At 44.9% G+C, this 20316-nt stretch overlaps 1 protein-coding gene across 5 annotated transcripts in view; it reads right to left on the bottom strand.

Annotated features, from left to right (window-relative positions):
- The window catches only part of FAM117B (family with sequence similarity 117 member B), a 109429-nt gene extending 96298 nt beyond the window's left edge, over window positions 1–13131 (bottom strand). For 2 of the 5 annotated variants that reach the window (XM_068245116.1, XM_068245119.1), the window contains exon 1: window positions 12384–13131. In XM_068245116.1, the coding sequence (XP_068101217.1) occupies window positions 12384–12924 (541 nt within the window). In that variant the 5' untranslated portion in view covers window positions 12925–13131. The remainder of the gene's footprint in view (window positions 1–12383) is intronic. The other 3 variants (XM_068245115.1, XM_068245118.1, XM_068245117.1) reach the window with 3 other exon arrangements.
- Window positions 13132–20316: the final 7185 nt, after the last annotated feature.

Raw genomic sequence — 20316 nt, 5'->3', positions numbered from 1 at the left:
ATAAAAGACTTAATACTTAGTGGAAAAACCCTTGTTTGCAAGCACAGAGGTCAAACGTTTCTTGTAATTGATGACCAAGTTTGCACACATTTTAGGAGGAATGTTGGTCCACTCCTCTTTGCAGATCATCTCTAAATCCCTAAGGTTTCGAGGCTGTCTCTGTGCAACTCTGAGCTTGAGCTCCCTCCATAGGTTTTCTATTGGATTAAGGTCCGGAGACTGACTAGGCCACTCCATGACCTTAATGTGCTTCTTCTTGAGCCACTCCTTTGTTGCCTTTGCTGTATGTTTTGGGTCATTGTCGTGCTGGAACACCCATCCACGACCCATTTTCAGTTTCCTGGCACAGGGAAGGAGGTTGTCGTTCAGGATTTCACGATACATGGCTCCGTCCATTTTCCGGTTAAAGCGATTAAGTTGTCCTGTGCTCTTAGCAGAAAAACACCCCCAAAGCAAAATGTTTCCACCCCAATGCTTGACGGTGGGGACGGTGTTTTGGGGGTCATAGGCAGCATTTTTCTTCCTCCAAACACTCTTTGGTCTTTCCAATGTTGGAGAGTTTGGAGTCTGCTTGATTGATTGATTCTGTGGACAGGTGTCTTTTATACAGGTGACTAGTTAAGACAGGTGTCCTTAATGAGGGTGACTAATTGAGTAGAAGTGTCTAACCACTCTGTGGGAGCCAGAACTCTTAAAGGTTGGTAGGGGTTCAAAAACTTATTTCACTCAGTGAAATGCAAATCAGTTGCTATCTTTTATTTAAGGTTATTTTTTCGATTTTCCTTTTGATGTGCTATCTGCCACTGTTAAAATAAACCTACCATTGAAATGATACTGTTCTGAGAGACTTTTCATTTCTTTGTCATTGGACAAACTTACAAAATCAGTGAGGGGTCAAATAATTATTTCCTCCACTGTATACTGTGCAGTCACAATCAGATATGTATGTCTGACTTTAAAAATATGGGGACTGCTTTATTGAAGCACGTAAAAGGGAAAGAGGCGCCCTGATGTAATAAAAGCATCTAAAATCAGCTTAAAATCGAAAAGTGATATGAGGTAGCTTACCTCAATGACGAAACCTCTGTAGTTAATACAAGGGATTTTTATTAGCACAGGCAACGCGTTTCGCGGGTCTCAGCCCGCTTCATCAGGCCAGTAAAAGTGCCAAATAGAAAAGATCATCTAGCATAGGGAGCCTCTCTGTGAGTGTCCGAGGGGAGGTGGCAGACCACCAGTGGAGTCCCAACAGTGGACTCTGTCCCCTTTTTTCCACTAAGAGAGCGACCATCCTTCTGGTTCTGGCTAGGACCACCCCGAGTGGAGTCGGGTTTATTGTCTCCACCTGCTTCCTGTGGTTGGTTGCCCCAAGCAACCTCCCTTTGTGAGTAGTGCTTTTAATTTATTTTCTTTTATTGTGGTCATTGACATATTGCACTACTGGGCTCCCGTTTTTTGTCTCCTGTGACTTTTTCTACAGGGTGTTCATCCACCCCTACTACAATTGCTTTATTGAAGCAGCACTAGTTACTATTTTTTGATTGGTTTATTTCATTTTTGTGGACTAAGCACAGAGGTGTGTGTGTGTGTGTGTGTGTGTGTGTGTGTGTGTGTGTGTGTGTGTGTGTGTGTGTGTGTGTGTGTGTGTGTGTGTGTGTGTGTGTGTGTGTGTGTGTGTGTGTGTGTGTGTGTGTGTGTGTGTGTGTGTGGTGTGTGTGTGTGGTGTGTGTAAAATTTAGGATGACTCCAGGTACCCAAAAATTGCCCCGACTCCACAGCCCTGTTACAACCACGGATAAAAGTATTGTCACAGTCATCCTAAGAGATTGTATGCTCTCCTGGGTAGCTTTCCCTTGTTTCCTAGGAGCATGTGGCGCACAGTACAGGTTACTTTCACTTGTAGTGCAGATAAGAGCGGGCCTACTCACTACAAAAATAAGGAGAATGGACAGAACAGTGTTAAGTCCCGCCCGCTGAGGTACCGGAGCCACTCGCATTACAGACACGAGGCTTATGATTGGCTGCATTTTTAATGAGAGGCTTCATGATTGGCTCAAGTGTGAGCAGAAAGTTTTGCAGGACACGTGCTTCAAGTCCTGCCCACTGAGGTATCGGAGCCACTAACAGGAAGAGAGTGGCTGCCTCTATTCAGTGATGACAATTTTTAAGGAGCCCTGGATACTGTACCAGTGATTTGTCCAGCTTGGCTATGCAGCCCTAAGGTATTCATAACCTTGTAGTCCACCAAATGTGCAAGTGCGTATACTGTACCTCCAATGGGAGGACAGAGTTGCTCCTTTGCAGCAGAGAATGTACCAGGGCATGCTGGGTCATTTCTAGGACAATTTCTGATATAGTAAACCACTTTGCCTGGTCCCTTGGAGTTTACTGTAATGAGTTTATACTGTACCTGTTTTTTACCTATTAGTTCTTTTTATATATATAATTTCCCCTGTGCACTGCTGTTTGATTATTTTAAGAGACTAACAAAATTGTTAGCCTTATTTCTTCTATCCTATAAGTTCCTATACCTGTTCTAATGTGGTCTGGATTACTGCAGCCTTTTCTAGTTGCACTGTCTCTGTAATATATCTAATCTTTTCTTTGTCAAGCTTTCTCGACCCAGGGAGAAATGGGCTGCCTCTGTTGTAATGAATACAAGTTTGAGAAGTGAAATGAAGTGTATTCAGGATTTTCAGAAAGTGCACGATAATTGTTTTAATAAAATTAGGCAGGTGCATAAATTTGGGCACTGTTGTAATTTTATTAATTCCAAAACCTTTAGAACTAATTATTGGAACTCAAGTTGGCTTGGTAAGCTGTGACCCCTGACCTACATACACAGGTGAATCCAATTATGAGAAAGAGTATTTAAGGGTGTCAATTGTAAGATTCCATCCTCTTTTAAAGTTTCTCTGAAGAGTAGCAACTTGGGGGTCTCAAAACAACTCTCAAATGACCTGAAGATAAAGATTGTTCACCATCAAGGTTTAGGGGGAAGGATACAGAAAGCTGTCTTAGAGATTTCAGCTGTCTGTTTCCACAGTTAGGAATATACTGAGAAAATGGAAGACCACAGGCTCAGTGCAAGTTAAGGCTGGAAGTGGCAGACCAAGAAAAATCTTGGATAGACAGAAGCGACGACTGGTGAGAACAGTCAGAGTCAAGCCATAGACCAGCACCAAAGACCTACGACATCATCTTGCTGCAGATGGAGTCACTGTGTATCATTCAACCATTCCGTGCACTTTACAACAGGGCTGCGGAGTCGGAGCAATTTTGGGTGCCTGGAGTCGGAGTTGGGAAAAAATGCACCAACTCCGACTCCTAATGAATTTGTAACTGTAATTAAAGTAGAAAATGATAAAATGTTCTATTTCTCAGATAATAGTCATTAAAAATAATGTATATATACACAGTAATAGCTGTGCTCAGTCCACAAAAATGAAATATACCAATCAAAATTAGTTACTTGTACTGCTTCAATAAAGCAGTCCCCGTATTTTTAAAGTCAGATATATAACATCTGATTGTGACTGTATATATGATGTGTACACAGGAATCTCTTATATATACTAAATAACGTCTATGCTGTAAGAATAAAGCCTGATGTGTAGCTGTGTCACTAATAGAAATGGTCAATGAGATGGAAATAATTCTGCGTTGATGCTGGTTTATGCAAATGTATGCACTCTCTTTGCTCATGAAATCAAATAATTTGACATGTTAAAATTTGGTTTGGTGACTACAAATTAAAGGGTACCTGAGACGGATGAAAAGAAAAGTGTTATACATACCTGGGGCTTCTTCCAGCCCCCTTCAGGCTAATCAGTCCCTCGCTGTCCACCTCCACCAACTGGATCTTCTGCTATGAGTCCTGGTAATTCAGCCAGTCAGCACAGTCTGGCTACGTGCCACTTCCACAGCCAGGAGCATTCTGCACCTGCGCAATAGTGCTGCGCAGGTGTAGTACGTTCCAGGCGGCGGAGTGTATGCATGCGCACTACACCAGACTGGCTCAAGTACCTGGACTCATAGCAAAAGATCCAGGTGGCAGAGGAGGACAGCGAGGGACCGATTAGCCTGAAGGGGGCTGGAGGAAGCCCCAGGTATGTATAAAACTTGTAATTGCATCTGTCTCAGGTTTACTTTGTTACACAGTAGTACTATACTCTACATATGCACTCCCCACAGAGCTGCAGGGAATCCACTGAGAATGTTGTGCACATTGAACAGAGAGGTGTTATCTGTCACCCATAAACCTGGTTCAGATTGTGCATGAAGAATGTGTAATAGAGGAAGAATCTTCTTATTCTGCTGCAGAGTACCTGCACATCACTCTTACATGTACCCACAGTTACATTGCCTAGGGCCTGATAGAAGTTCTTTGTTCTGGTCTGTACCTTTTACAAGTACTCTTACCAAGGACTAGTTTTAGTCTAAAGGGATTAAATATAGTAGTCTACATATCCTCCTCACTTCAGTTGTCTTGTAAAATTCCTAAGCGTCGGCAGTTAAGAGACAAATTGTACGTTACATACTGTTAACCAACAAAATTGTAATATGCAAATTAGAGGAGTCTGAGTCGTGGAGTCGGTGGAATGCTAAACTGCGGAGTCGGAGGATTTTTGGACCGACTCCACAGCCCTGCTTTACACAAGGAGATGCTGTATGCGAGAGTGATGCTAAGGAAGCCTATTCTTCCCCCACAGCACAAACTGAGCTGCTTAAGGTATGCTAATGCACATTTGGACAAGCCAGCATCATTTTGGAATAAGGGGCTGTGGGCCTGATGAAACTAAACTTGAGTTATTTGGACATTACAAGGGATGTTATGCATGGAGGAAAAACAACACAGCATTCCAAGAAAAACACCTGCTACCTACAGTAAAATATGTTGGTGGTTCCATCATGCTGTGGGGCTGTGTGGCCAGTGCAGGGACTGGGAATCTTGTCAAAGTTGAGGGATGCATGTATTCCACTCAGCATCAGCAGATTCTGGAGACCAATGTCCAGGAATCAGTGACACAGCTAAAGCTGCACCGGGGCTGGATCTTTCAACAAGACAACGACCCTAAACACTGCTCAAAATCCACTAAGGCATTCATGCAAACAAACAAGTACAACTTTCTGGAATGGCCATCTCAGTCCCCAGACCTGAATATAATTGAAAATCTGTGGTGTGAGTTAAAGAGAACTGTCCATGCTCAGAAGCCATCAAACCTGTATGAACTAGATGTTTTGTAAAGAGGAATGGTCCAAAATACCTTCAACCAGCATCCAAACTCATTGGAACCTACAGGAAGCGTTTAAAGGCTGTAATTTCTGCAAAAGGAGGATCTACTAAATATTGATTTCATTTCTTTTTAGATGCCCAAATTTATGTACCTGTCTAATTTTGGCGATTAAAAGCCAGGATCGCAGCGGGGAGCGGCGGCAATGGCAAAGAGGTATCCAGGAGATCACAGTGACTCGATTGGTATGTTTTTTGTTGTACAAATTAGACAGTACAGATTCTCTTTAAGGCACTTTTACTTAACCTGATGAAGAAGTTTTCACCATGAAAACACGCTGTCCCATTGGCATAATACATTTGAGTTTTTTGGTAAACACTATTCTTGGAACTTAAAGTGGATCCGAGATACATTTTTACTCATTGCATAGTTGTGTTCCTTTCATATAGTTTATAGGGCATTCCTCAAGCCAAATACTTTTTAAAGAGTCTGAAGCCAATTTAATAACGGCTTTTTACCTTTTAGGTTAGGCATGTTTGCCCGTGCGAAAACGCTGCTATCCCACGTCAGACTGAGGGTTTTTTACCCCCCAAATCCCCTGGGGCACATTGCGGGAGCACTTCCGTGAGAGGCAGAGCTTTTGGCTGCAGCTCTGCCTCTACACGCGTCTTTCAGCACGGATCGCCGCCTCTCCCCGCCCCTCTCAGTCTTCCTTTACTGAGAGGGGTGGAGAAGAGGCGGAGATGCATGCTGATTGACCCACATGGAGGCAGAGCTGCAGCCGAAAGCTCTGCCTCCCTGGGCAGCAAAATCCACAACTAAGGAAGATGACGTGGAATTTGCACAGGGGATTTGGGGGGGTCCTCGTTCAGCCGCGGGACAGCTTCTCCACTGTCTTATTCTAGCACAATATCTATATATTGTTATTTGTTGCTCACTGGCCAAGTAATTATAGTAAGTTTTACATTTGTGTAGAAATAAATTTGTCCAAGTCAATTCTGTTTTTTAGTTTGCATTTGCACAGGTTTCTATCAACTGATTTCTGAGGCCCCTAACCTGTATTAATTATTATTTTTAATGATAACACTTAGCCCATTGCAGTTAAATTCCCTGCTGACTAATGGGTTTATGCATTATTGATGCATTATTATTGGAAATACCCTCAGCACAGGTATGTGTGCATTTATATATACACATACGTACGTGGTTTTGATCATCATTTGGACGAATTTATTTGTATTTATCATTTGCAAAAGATTTTATGTATAACAGGGGATATTCTCTAACACAGAGATATATATGCATGGTTATGTGTAGAATTTCTAATGAGCTGCATATGTAAATAGTATTGTATCTAAGGTTTGAACATAATTCCAACTATATGTTTTCTAGTCAATACTGTGTATTGATTTATTTATTGGTTTTGTATATGATTTTACTGAGGAGTCCTAATTATTATTATTTTAGGCACGGTTATTGGCCTGAGGAAGCGGGCTTAGACCCGTGAAACACGTTGCCTGTGCTTAGTAATAAAAATCTTTTGTTGTTAAAAAGATTTTGTTGTTATTTGAGGTAGGTTTGAGGTAACCTACCTCTCTTTCTTTCGTTTTTATTTGCTTTTAGGAATTTTATACACACCAGGGCGCCTCTTTCACCCATATTGCCTCCAGTGTCTTGGCACTCTGAGAGCCATGTAGCAAAGGCGTATGGGAGCTCAGTCTGGACAGTAGGAAAAGGTGTTACTAGCCAGAGATTTCAGAGGGAGAGGGGAGGAGGAGAGGGGAGTAAAGTTTTCACAGGCTGAGGGGTGGAGATGCAGGCCAGCTTGCCTGTGTAATGTGACAAGCAGAGCATGGCTGCTGTCGTATCACAGGAAGAAATAATCATACTTTTGAAGCCATTTGCAGCTAGATTTGCTGTGGAAACTATCTAGATAAGATATATAGACAAGTTACTTGTTATAGTTCGTTTTTCATCTCGGGTCCGCTTTAAAACCCTCTTTCCATCAATTTATGCTACATAATATATACACCCTCAATACCCTTAGGTGCTTACTACCGCCTTCCAGAATTAACCAGTGACCCTCACCCGGGATTTCACTTTACAGCCTCACCTAGAGTGAGTTCGACCATTTTTTGGGGAGCAGTGACCACCTTACCTCATCCACAAGTCTGAGTGGGACGGTACTTCCCCCACATGCTCTTATGAGTGGTTGCATCCTAAAAAACCAAGCTTTGTGAGTATAACTTGATACTGTGTTCTATCTATATTTTCAAGTACCTTACTATATTGCACAAGATTGGGCTCCCGGGTCCCTGTGAGTTTCTTTCCTCTACAAGTCCAGAGGCTTTATATAAAGGTGTACAAAGTGATTAATATTACACCTGAACTGTTGAATTATTTGGCAGTGCCATGTTACATGAAGGACTTCAACTGGGCAAAAGTTACAAGATTTAGTTAGACCCATTTTAAATAGATTTGTGGCAAAGCAGAGCTGTTTAGGTGCATCTTTACTATCTCTGTAATTTAGATTTTTGGGCAACTTGCTACATTGTCAACAGAGACCTCACTGACTCATAGGTTTCTTTCTAGGATTTATGAACCTCAAGTCTGGTGATAACTGATTCTCTGACAATGCTTTGTTGCCAGGCAGACGTGGAGAAAAACCTGCATCTAATAATAGTGGGTCTTATGTTGTATACACAGTAAAGGTGGCCATACACTGGTCGATGTGCCATTAGATCGACCAGCTGACAGATCCCTATCTGATCGAATCTGATCAGAGAGGGATCGTATGGCTGCCTTTACTGCAAACAGATTGTGAATCGATTTCAGCCTGAAACCGATTCACCATCTGCTGAGCTGCTCCTGCCGCCTGTCCCCCCCCCCGTATACATTACCTGATGCTGGCTCCCGGGCATCTTCTCCGCATTGCACGGCTCTGTTCCGGCTCCATTACGGCGCTTCCTGTGTTACTCCGTGACCAGGAAGTTCAAATAGAGCGCCCTCTATTTGAACTTCCTGGTCACTGCAGTGACACAGGAAGCGCCGGGATGGATGGAGCCGGAACAGAGCCGTGCAGCGTGGAGAAGACGCCCGGGAGCCAGCCTCAGGTAATGTATACTTGATCGGATCGGCCGCCGCTAGCGATGCGCACTTTACCCGCGGGCGATCGAGGGTAATTTCCCGCACGGCGCGATCGACGGACCGATCCGATTTCGGGAGGAAATCGGATCGGCGGCTGCGTTTACCGCAAACGATTGGCAGCAGATTCGATCCCAGGATCGAATCTGCTGTCGAAACGGCCGGGAATCGAGCCAGTGTATGGCCTGCTTTAAGATACATAAAGCAGGCAGTGTCATTTCCTAACCTGCTAGCTAACACAGGGCCCATTGTCTCCCAACCTCTCTAAGTACTCTCAGTGAGAGCTCTTCCTCACTATGGGCTCTATTCACAATGCCTTACCGCATGCGGTAAAATAGTATGTGCACATTATCACCCAAAAGATCACCATTGTGTAATTCTCAAAGACTTATCTCCTTAATTTTCCGCATGCTGTAAATGTGCGGTAAAAAGTGACTACATTTCCTCCACTTTGAAATTCTTAATTGAATAAATGGGCGGATAAGTGGTGATAAATAAGGATTTTTTTTTATCACCTATAGGAGGGCAGGTGACAATTTTCACATATCTGCTGTGGAGCCTTTTGAGCTTTGTTTGAGTTCATGACAATTGTACGTAGAGAAAAACAAAAGTTTGCTTTCTTAAAACAGAAAGGGCTCTATTCATAAAAGGTTACCGCAAGTTTTCCGCTCAAAACAGCGGCTTTTCCCGTCCATTTAGCAAAGTGGGCATTCATAAAAGCTGTTCCCGCATGAAAATCTACAATCCCCCAGCAGAGCGAGAAATTTCCGCCCTCTCCAGTGTTTTTCTAGATTTATCTAGAAAAAAGTAACAAAATGGCCATTCATAAAGTTTAGAGGAAGCGGTATGTGGACGGGAAATACCGCTTCCTCTGATTTTGCGGATTACATACAAGTGAATGGGACAGACCTCCCAGAGAGAGCAGTGCACGGAGGGACTCTGCCGGCTGAAGTGTTTCCGCATGCCTTCCGACAGCTTACCGCCAGCTTTCAGCGGGAGATCTCCGCTCTTGCATCACAGCTTTCAAGATTTCTTTGAATGACCACCCAGAAGTGTAAAATACCGCTGCGGTATTTTCCCTCCAGGAGTTTTCTCGCAACAACTTTTTTATGAATAGAGCCCAAAGAATTTGCGATAATTCAGGTTGGAGTGAGCTTGAGATGTCTCCCAGTGCAACACTGCTGAATATATGCAAATTAACCATTGCACCCTTAGAAGCTAAACACCTCCAGAACCGCTGGAATGCAATGATGTGTCAGCTTGTTAATTTGTACAGAGCCATAATAATCCAACATGCATACAGACTGTTTCGGATTGTTTGATCCTCATCAGTGCATGGCATGGATTAATTTGGCTCTATGAATTAGAGCTTGTAACACCGAGAGGCACAAACTAACCAGCGTGCTCATGGTGACCCAGAACTCATTGGAGTGTGTAAGGGACTACAATGGTCCTAAAAGCCCCCTTACTAAGACGTTAAGAAAAACAAAAGTTTGCTTTCTTAAAAACAGAAAGAATTTGCGATAATTCAGGTTGGAGTGAGTTTGAGATGTCTCCCAGTGCAACACTGCTTAATATACGCAAATTAACCATTGTACCCTTAGAAGCTAAACACACCTCCAGAACCGTTGGAATGCAATGATGTGTCAGCTTGTTAATTTGTACAGAATTGTACGTAGAAGGAAACAGAGAAGGCGGGTGTGCCTAATGTCAAGGTGCACTTTCCGACCTTGTACAGTCTTTTAGATGGTTTTATAAATGCCAAGGAGGAAATTCCTCTCTGTTTGAAAAGATAAGCATCAGCATAATAACCTTTAAACAAAAACATTTGTTACAGCCGATACAAATCCTGCAATAAATCTCCAGTGTGTGTACTTCCTGCTACCACTTAAAGACCAGGCTATTGCGGAACCATGCAGGGCGACCAGGCGACTCCCCCCCCCCCCTTTTTTTCTCCACTAGGGGGGGGCCTGATCACCGCCGCTCTGTGTGGCCGAGCAGGGGGGCTCCTCAAAGCCCCCCTCCGCAGCGATTTCCGCCCTCCCTCCCTCTGGGCTGCGCAAGACTGATATCCGCCCTGTGCCGCCTCTGATAGGCTTCAGCCTATCAAATGCCGGCGATCCCCGGCCAATCAGAGGCCGGGGGATCGCCGATCTCCTTTACGGCGGTGCTGCGTAGCAGCGCCGTATTGATGTAAACAGCGGGGATTTCTTCCGCGCGTGTTTACAATTAGCCTGCAAGCCGCAATCGGAGGCTCGCAGGCTATTCACGGAGACACCCTTCGTGAACTGTAAAACCACAAACGACCAGCCGCCGCCTATCGGCGTTAGCTGGTCGTTAAGTGGTTAATGGAAGCAGACATAGGATGAACAGCCTGTGTTTACAAATTAGCTGCTCTGCTGAGGCAGCCAGCTGGCACAGCTGAGAGTTCAAATTACAGTTGTGATTAGTCACAGATGAGGCTGAATTAGACAGGCTAAACTCTCTATATACATACAGGGTGCATTTCTCTATGCTTTGCTTCTGTCCTGCGCAAGGGTTGAGGTCCCACTTTAAAGGTGACAGGCTTTTCTGGTTCATCTGTTTAATGGGTGGCAAGCATATGGGCTGCCCCACAGTGGTCAGAAAAGCTTTATTTCCGCATACATTACCGACCAATTACTGCAAAGTTACCGACCACTTAACACACTTACCGCAACATTATCGACCGTTTTACCCCACTTTTATCGAACATTAATCACATTCGGTGCATTTTTAGTGAATACTCAGAAAAGTCGGTAATTATCACTGGAGGTGATTTTCCGACCAAAAAAAAAGTGTTACCGCACACATTATTGTGAATAGAGCCCTATGTGTGCTAGGTTATTTTCTGGGCGTCTGCATTTTTTTGCAAAATGCATACACATACTTTTTTTTCACAGAATTCCATGGATTTCATTTTATGGGATGTGATGTATATATGATGTAAGCACATTTTAAAAGCAAGGCTGCACACATATATTTCTCTACAATGCAAGTTTTTCAATATTTATCAAATATTACCAAAAATATAAACCCCATCTGAGACAGCACTATACAATCATCATTTAAGTGTGGAAATAAAAAATCCAAGAGCATTCTATTTGCTTACAATGAAGACATTTCAAAAACGTGTGTAATGTGTATCCTTTGTTGATACACCGTACTGTATAGCCTATACATAAAAATACATCTGTTTCCATAGTAACTAAGAATACCCGCCATAATAATGATAGCAATATTTTGCTTGTCTCATTGGTTAGCCACACAAATTGTTTTCTTTTAAGGTTTATGACAAACATTTGAGCAATTTCTCAATGCAGAGCAATACATTTCTTGATTGACAAAATGTGTCAATATGAAAGAATGATAAACTGTAGTTAAGAAAATGTGATTGACAATTTGAGGCACTATTCAATAAAAAAATAAACAAACAAACAAAAAACACAGTTGAGGAACAAACAACAGATCAATATTATAGGCATCTACCTGACTGCTGGTCCATAAATCCCATGGCCTTGCACAACACACACAAGATCACAGAGGCCCATTCGGATTTTAAACAAAGATGACCTTAAAGTGATTTACTGTGAATTTGTTGATATGTGAAAAATGGAATTAGCATGTATCAACCTGGATTTTTTTTTCAACAGGGCTAATCAGATTTGAAAAGCTAATGATTAATTACCTGACAGTCTAATAAATAATTTCCTATATAATTTTGATTAGCCCTGTGCAATGTTCTGGTTTGTCCCCTGCTAGTTCCAGGTGTATACAATGCATCAAAAACAAGCAAGCCCAATATTAGGTGATATTTGTTCTTTTAAATTTCTGGGTGAAAAAAAAATGTAAATCTGAATGCATGCACACATTAACACCCCAGTAACAAAGATAACAAAAGCCAAAAGTCAAAGTAGAGGACAAACCACTGACACAACCCAGTTCAGGATGGAAGAAGGATTTTTGGGAAGGGGATGCTGTGTTTACCTTTAGGGGAGCTAGGGCTTTTCCTTTCTGGGGAGCTCCTCTGCTGCCACCCCGGCCTACCCACAGGTGAAGGGGAGGAGGAGGAGGGGACACCCGGTGTACTGGAGTCTGGTGCTGAGGGGCTGCTGGAGGTGGGGGAGCCTGCCCCAGGTTGCTGCTGATGCTGGTTGCTATGGTGATGGTGGTGATGGTGAGCATGATGGTGGTGATGATGGTGGTGGTGATGGTGGTGTAGATGGCCACGCGTAGGTGACGCCCCTGTTTGGGTGGATACTGTGGGGCTTCCTCTAGAGCTGCCAACAGCCGGAGGTGACTCCACACCGTTGCCGTTGGTCCCATTGCCTCTAGTCGGGCTGCTGCTTCGGGAAGGGGTGCGTTGGGCGGACCCGTTGTTGTTGTTATTAAGCCGTGTAGGGCTGCCGTGTTGCTTCAGCTGGAAAGGAACCGTGGCCCTCATAGGTTGTAACCGGCTCCCCTGAGGCGCGGTGGGGGTTGCCGGCGGAGTCGGGGAGCCATTTCTCCTCACCCACTGCTGGGACATCTCCCGCTCCGTTGCGGGACCCCGCCCCGATAATCCCAGCACTAGGAAGAGGCTGCAGGTGCCGCACCGGACAGCGGCGGCACGTCACGTGGTGTGCACGCGCTCGGTGTAACGGCAGCTGCACCTGTGGCGCGCGCAGCCGTTCTGTCTGGAGACAACACAACACCCTTGCGCGCTGGTGCACGCCTCCGCCACACAATTCTTCTTCTTATTGGCCGAGCGATCTTCACCAATAGAATCGTCACAGTCAGCGAAGCAACAGCATGTGATTGGTGGCAAAGCGTCTCCGAGACGCCGGAGAACCAGTAAGCTAGCGGTTCCCTAGCCTCCGGGGAAGGAGTATGAGAGAAGAGCTGGGCTGCTCTGACAGCCAATCGCATGCCAGAGGCTGCACTGAGAGCCAGCAGGAGGGGCTGGAGAAAGCGCAGTAGCTCTTCTGTCGTCATGGCTGTAGTAACAGGAGAATGCCTCTGGCATCAGCCATGGAGGAGGAGGGGGATGTCTAGTAAAACATCTGTGTGTGTTGGTCCTTCCTACTGCGATGAAAAAGGCATTTCTAACCTATCGAAAGACGTTTAGCGTGTTTATACATGATGATGTAATGTAAAGCAGCCTAAAATGAGATCCTGATTTATAACGCGTGCAATATGCTTTATATAAAAGTAGTACAGGTAAAAGGAAACTGACCTTGGAATGTATAGAATAAATAGGGTGTTGAATGTACGCCTGTTATTAGTAAGCAAGCGACAGCAAGTGCTGATATCTACTTGAATAATTGCTTTTACAGGGTTAAATTGACTCTTTAATTCTATTAGCATGTCTGAATCTGACATGGTGATGTAATCTGTAAATGCAGTACAGTTGCACAGGCTGGGGCTTGCTCATTATGTAATACCGTAGAAATATTGGCAGAAATAAGCAAGTATTTTACAGCATATGCAAGTTAGTAGTACAAATATAGTGTTTTATTTTTCAAAACATCAGTTGCCTTATTTTAAGTATACTAAAGCTATGTACGCACATGTGATTACTGTCACCCATTAGGGATCAGGAAATGGTCCCTCGGCTGACAATTTAGGGCCCGATGATGTACAGGCGCCATACTAGTTTTCAGGCTAGCAATGCATTCCGTTTCTGTGAGAGTATGACGAGCGTTACACAACGGAGCGGCTTCTTGCACGCAGAAAAAACGAAAAGAACAGTTAAACCATTGTTTAACCACTTGAGGACCTAGGGCTTTCTACCCCTTAAGGACCGGCCACTTTTTTTCCATTCAGACCACTGCAGCTTTCACGGTTTATTGCTCGCTCATACAACCTACCACCTAAATGAATTTTGGCTCCTTTTCTTGTCACTAATAAAGCTTTCTTTTGGTGCTATTTGATTGCTCCTGCGATTTTTACTTTTTATTATATTCATCAAAAAAGACATGAATTTTGGCAAAAAAATGATTTTTTTAACTTTCTGTGCTGACATTTTTCAAATAAAGTAAAATTTCTGTATACATGCAGCGCGAAAAATGTGGACAAACATGTTTTTGATTAAAAAAAACCCCATTCAGTGTATATTTATTGGTTTGGGTAAAAGTTATAGCGTTTACAAACTATGGTGCAAAAAGTGAATTTTTCTATTTTCAAGCATCTCTGACTTTTCTGACCCCCTGTCATGTTTCATGAGGGGCTAGAATTCCAGGATAGTATAAATACCCCCCAAATGACCCCATTTTGGAAAGAAGACATCCCAAAGTATTCACTGAGAGGCATAGTGAGTTCATAGAAGATATTATTTTTTGTCACAAGTAAGCGGAAAATGACACTTTGTGAGAAAAAAAAAAAAAAAAAGTTTCCATTTCTTCTAACTTGCGACAAAAAAAAAAAAAATGAAATCTGCCACGGACTCACCATGCCCCTCTCTGAATACCTTGAAGGGTCTACTTTCCAAAATGGGGTCATTTGTGGGGTGTGTTTACTGTCCTGACATTTTGGGGGGTGCTAAATTGTAAGCACCCCTGTAAAGCCAAAAGGTGCTCATTGGACTTTGGACCCCTTAGCGCAGTTAGGCTGCAAAAAAGTGCCACACATGTGGTATTGCCGTACTCAGGAGAAGTAGTATAATGTGTTTTGGGGTGTATTTTTACACATACCCATGCTGGGTGGGAGAAATATCTCTGTAAATGACAATTTGTTAATTTTTTTTACACACAATTGTCCATTTACAGAGATATTTCTCCCACTCAGCATGGGTATGTGTAAAAATACACCACAAAACACATTATACTACTTCTCCTGAGTACGGCGATACCACATGTGTGGCACTTTTTTGCACCCTAACTGCGCTAAAGGGCCCAAAGTCCAATGAGTACCTTTAGGATTTCACAGGTCATTTTGAGAAATTTCGTTTCAAGACTACTCCTCACGGTTTAGGGCCCCTAAAATGCCAGGGCAGTATAGGAACCCCACAAATGACCCCATTTTAGAAAGAAGACACCCCAAGGTATTCCGTTAGGAGTATGGTGAGTTCATAGAAGATTTTATTTTTTGTCAAAAGTTAGCGGAAAATGACACTTTGTGAAAAAACACAAGTAAAATCAATTTCCGCTGACTTTTGACAAAAAATAAAATCTTCTATGAACTCACCATACTCCTAACGGAATACCTTGGGGTGTCTTCTTTCTAAAATGGGGTCATTTGTGGGGTTCCTATACTGCCCTGGCATTTTAGGGGCCCTAAACCGTGAGGAGTAGTCTTGAAACGAAATTTCTCAAAATGACCTGTGAAATCCTAAAGGTACTCATTGGACTTTGGGCCCTTTAGCGCAGTTAGGGTGCAAAAAAGTGCCACACATGTGGTATCGCCATACTCGGGAGAAGTAGTACAATGTGTTTTGGGGTGTATTTTTACACATACCCATGCTGGGTGGGAGAAATACCTCTGTAAATTGACAATTGTGAGTAAAAAAATCAAAAGATTGTCATTTACAGAGGTATTTCTCCCACCCAGCATGGGTATGTGTAAAAATACACCCCAAAACACATTGTACTACTTCTTCCGAGTACGGCGATACCACATGTGTGGCACTTTTTTGCACCCTAACTGCACTAAGGGGCCCAAAGTCCAATGAGTACCTTTAGGATTTCACAGGTCATTTTTGTTTCAAGACTACTCCTCATGGTTTAGGGCCCCTAAAATGCCAGGGCAGTATAGGAACCCCACAAATGACCCCATTCTAGAAAGAAGACACCCCAAGGTATTCCGTTAGGAGTATGGTGAGTTAATAGAAGTTTTTATTTTTTTGTCACAAGTTAGCGGAAATTGATTTTAATAGTTTTTTTTCACAAAGTGTCATTTTCCGCTAACTTGTGACAAAAAATAAAATCTTCTATGAACTCACCATACTCCGTACGGAATACCTTTGGGTGTCTTCTTTCTAGAATGGGGTCATTTGTGGGGTTCCTATACTGCCCTGGCATTTTAGGGGCCCTAAACCGTGAGGAGTAGTCTTGAAACCAAATGTCGCAAAATGACCTGTGAAATCCTAAAGGTACTCATTGGACTTTGGGCCCCTTAGCGTACTTAGGGTGTAAAAAAGTGCCACACATGTGGTACCGCCGTACTCAGGAGAAGTAGTATAATGCGTTTTGGGGTGTATTTTTACACATACCTATGCTAAGTGGGAGAAATATCTCTGTAAATGACAATTGTTTGATTTTTTTACACACAATTGTCCATTTACATAGAAATTTCTCCCACCCAGCATGGGTATGTGTAAAAATACACCCCAAAACACATTATACTACTTTTCCTGAGTACGGCGGTACCACATGTGTGACACTTTTTTGCAGCCTAGGTGCGCTAAGGGGCCCAACGTCCTATTCACAGGTCATTTTGAAGCATTTGTTTTCTAGACTACTCCTCGCGGTTTAGGGCCCCTAAAATGCCAAGGCAGTATAGGAACCCCACAAGTGACCCCATTTTAGAAAGAAGACACCCCAAGGTATTCCGTTAGGTGTATGGCGAGTTCATAGAAGATTTTATTTTTTGTCACAAGTTAGTGAAAAATGACACTTTGTGAAAAAAAACCAATAAAAATTAATTTCCGCTAACTTTTGACAAAAAATAAAATCTTCTATGAACTCATCATACACCTAACAGAATACCTTGGGGTGTCTTTTTTTCTAAAATGGGGTTCCTATACCGCCCTGGCATTTTACAGGCCCAAAACCGTGAGTAGTCTGGAAACCAAATGTCTCAAAATGACTGTTCAGGGGTATAAGCATCTGCAAATTTTGATGACAGGTGGTCTATGAGGGGGCGAATTTTGTGGAACCGGTCATAAGCAGGGTGGCCTTTTAGATGACAGGTTGTATTTGGCCTGATCTGATGGATAGGAGTGCAAGGGGGGTGACAGGAGGTGATTGATGGGTGTCTCAGGGGGTGGTTAGAGGGGAAAATAGATGCAATCAATACACTGGGGAGGTGATCGGAAGGGGGTCTGAGGGGGATCTGAGGGTTTGGCCGAGTGATCAGGAGCCCACACGGGGCAAATTGGGGCCTGATCTGATGGGTAGGTGTGCTAGGGGGTGACAGGAGGTGATTGATGGGTGTCTCAAGGTGTGATTAGAGGGGGGAATAGATGCAAGCAATGCACTGGCGAGGTGATCAGGGCTGGGGTCTGAGGGCATTCTGAGGGTGTGGGCGGGTGATTGAGTGCCCTAGGGGCAGATAGGGGTCTAATCTGATAGGTAGCAGTGACAGGGGGTGATTGATGGGTAATTAGTGGGTGTTTAGGGTAGAGAATAGATGGAAACACTGCGCTTGAGTGGTGATCTGATGTCGGATCTGCGGGCGATCTATTGGTGTGGGTGGGTGATCAGTTTGCCCGCAAGGGGCAGGTTAGGGGCTGATTGATGGGTGGCAGTGACAGCGGGTGATTGATGGGTGGCAGTGACAGGGGGTGATTGATGGGTGGCAGAGACAGGGGGTGATTGATGGGTGATTGATAGGTGATTAACAGGTAATCAGTGGGTTATTACAGGGGAGAACAGATGTAAATATTGCACTGGCGAATTGATAAGGGGGGGTCTGAGGGCAATCTGAGCGTGTAGGCGGGTGATTGGGTGCCCGCAAGGGGCAGATTAGGGTCTGATCTGATAGGTAACAGTGACAGGTGGTGATAGGGAGTGATTGATGGGTGATTGATGGGTAATTAGTGGGTGTTTAGAGGAGAGAATAGATGTAAACGCTGCGCTTGGGTGGTGATCTGATGTCGGATCTGCGGGCGATCTATTGGTGTGGGTGGGTGATCAGATTGCCCGCAAGGGGAAGGTTAGGGGCTGATTGTTGGGTGGCAGTGACAGGGGGTGATTGATGGGTGATAGGTGATTGGCAGGTGATTGACAGGTGATCAGTGGGTTACTACAGGGAAGGACAGATGTAAATATTGCACTGGCGAATTGATAAGGGGGGGGTCTGAGGGCAATCTGAGCGTGTAGGCGGGTGATTGGGTGCCCGCAAGGGGCAGATTAGGGTCTGATCTGATAGGTAACAGTGACAGGTGGTGATAGGGAGTGATTGATGGGTGATTGATGGGTAATTAGTGGGTGTTTAGAGGAGAGAATAGATGTAAACGCTGCGCTTGGGTGGTGATCTGATGTCGGATCTGCGGGCGATCTATTGGTGTGGGTGGGTGATCAGATTGCCCGCAAGGGGGCAGGTTAGGGGCTGATTGTTGGGTGGCAGTGACAGGGGGTGATTGATGGGTGATAGGTGATTGGCAGGTGATTGACAGGTGATCAGTGGGTTATTACAGGGAAGGACAGATGTAATTAATGCACTGGCGAATTGATAAGGGGGGGGGGTCTGAGGGCAATCTGAGCGTGTGGGCGGGTGATTGGGTGCCCGCAAGGGGCAGATTAGGATCTGATCTGATAGGTAACAGTGACAGGTGGTGATAGGGGGTGATTGATGGGTGATAATGGGTAATTAGTGGGTATTTAGAGAAGATAACAGATGTAAACGATACATTTGGGAGGTAATCTGACGGCGGGTTTGCGGGCGATCTAATGGTGTGGGTGGGTGATCAGATTGCCCGCAAGGGGCAGGTTAGGGGCTGATTGATGGGTGGCAGTGACAGGGGGTGACAGGGGGTGATAGGTGATTGGCAGGTGATTGACAGGTGATCAGTGGGTTATTACAGGGAAGAACAGATGTAATTAATGCACTGGTGAATTAATAAGGGGGGGTCAGAGGGCAATCTGAGCGTGTGGGCGGGTGATTGGGTGCCCGCAAGGGGCAGATTAGGGTCTGATCTGATAGGTAAAAGTGACAGGTGGTGATAGGGGGTGATTGATGGGTGATTGATGGGTAATTAGTGGGTGTTTAGAGGAGAGAATAGATGTAAAGAATGGATTTGGGAGGTGATCTGATGTCGGATCTGCGGGCGATCTATTGGTGTGGGGGGGTGATCAGATTGCCCGCAAGGGGCAGGTTAGGGGCTGATTGATGGGTGTCAGTGACAGGGGGTGATTGACGGGTGATTGACGGGTGATTGACAGGTGATTGACAGGTGATCAGGGGGATAGATGCATACAGTAAACAGGGGGGGGGTGGTCTGGGGGGGGGGTCTGGGGAGAATCTGAGGGGTGGGGGGTGATCAGGAGGGGGCAGGGAGCAGGGGGGGGGGGATAAAAAAAAAATAGCGTTGACAGATAGTGACAGGGAGTGATTGATGGGTGATTAGGGGGGTGATTGGGTGCAAACAGGGGTCTGGGGGGTGGGCAGGGGGGGGGTCTGATGGGTGCTGTTGGCGATCTGGGGCAGGGGGGGGAGAAATCGGTGTGCTTGGGTGCAGACTAGGGTGGCTGCAGCCTGCCCTGGTGGTCCCTCGGACACTGGGACCACCAGGGCAGGAGGCAGCCTGTATAATACACTTTGTAAACATTACAAAGTGTATTATACACTTTGTATGCGGCGATCGCGGGGTTAACATCCCGCCGGCGCTTCCGTATAGCCGGCGGGATGTTGCGGCGGGCGAACGGTGACAGGCGCCGGCGGAGGATCGCGTCACGGATGACGCGATCGCTCCGCCCATGCCCTTAGAAGGACCGCCGCCTCTGTGGGTGAGCCGGTCCTTCAGGGCTCCACTTCCCGGCCGCCTCTGTGCGTTAGGCGGTCGGGAAGTGGTTAAGAGGACCTGAAGATGTTAAAAAAAAAAGAGTCTCACTTACCTGCGGATTCTGCCAGCCCTCTGCGACCGTCCTGTCCCGCATCGGTCCTCAACGATCCTCCGTTCCCCCGCCCGGCGCAGTTTTGGTTTGTAGATTCGCTGTCCACTGCGCGTGCGTCCTCGTTCACACTCCAGTAGCCGGGAGCGTCCTGCACAGGCGCAGTAAAG

Source organism: Hyperolius riggenbachi, chromosome 7 (genome assembly GCF_040937935.1).
Source record: "Hyperolius riggenbachi isolate aHypRig1 chromosome 7, aHypRig1.pri, whole genome shotgun sequence".
Classification (NCBI taxonomy): domain Eukaryota; kingdom Metazoa; phylum Chordata; class Amphibia; order Anura; family Hyperoliidae; genus Hyperolius; species Hyperolius riggenbachi.
Note: the sequence above shows the minus strand (reverse complement) of the source record. Positions and strands in the feature narration are given on the sequence as shown.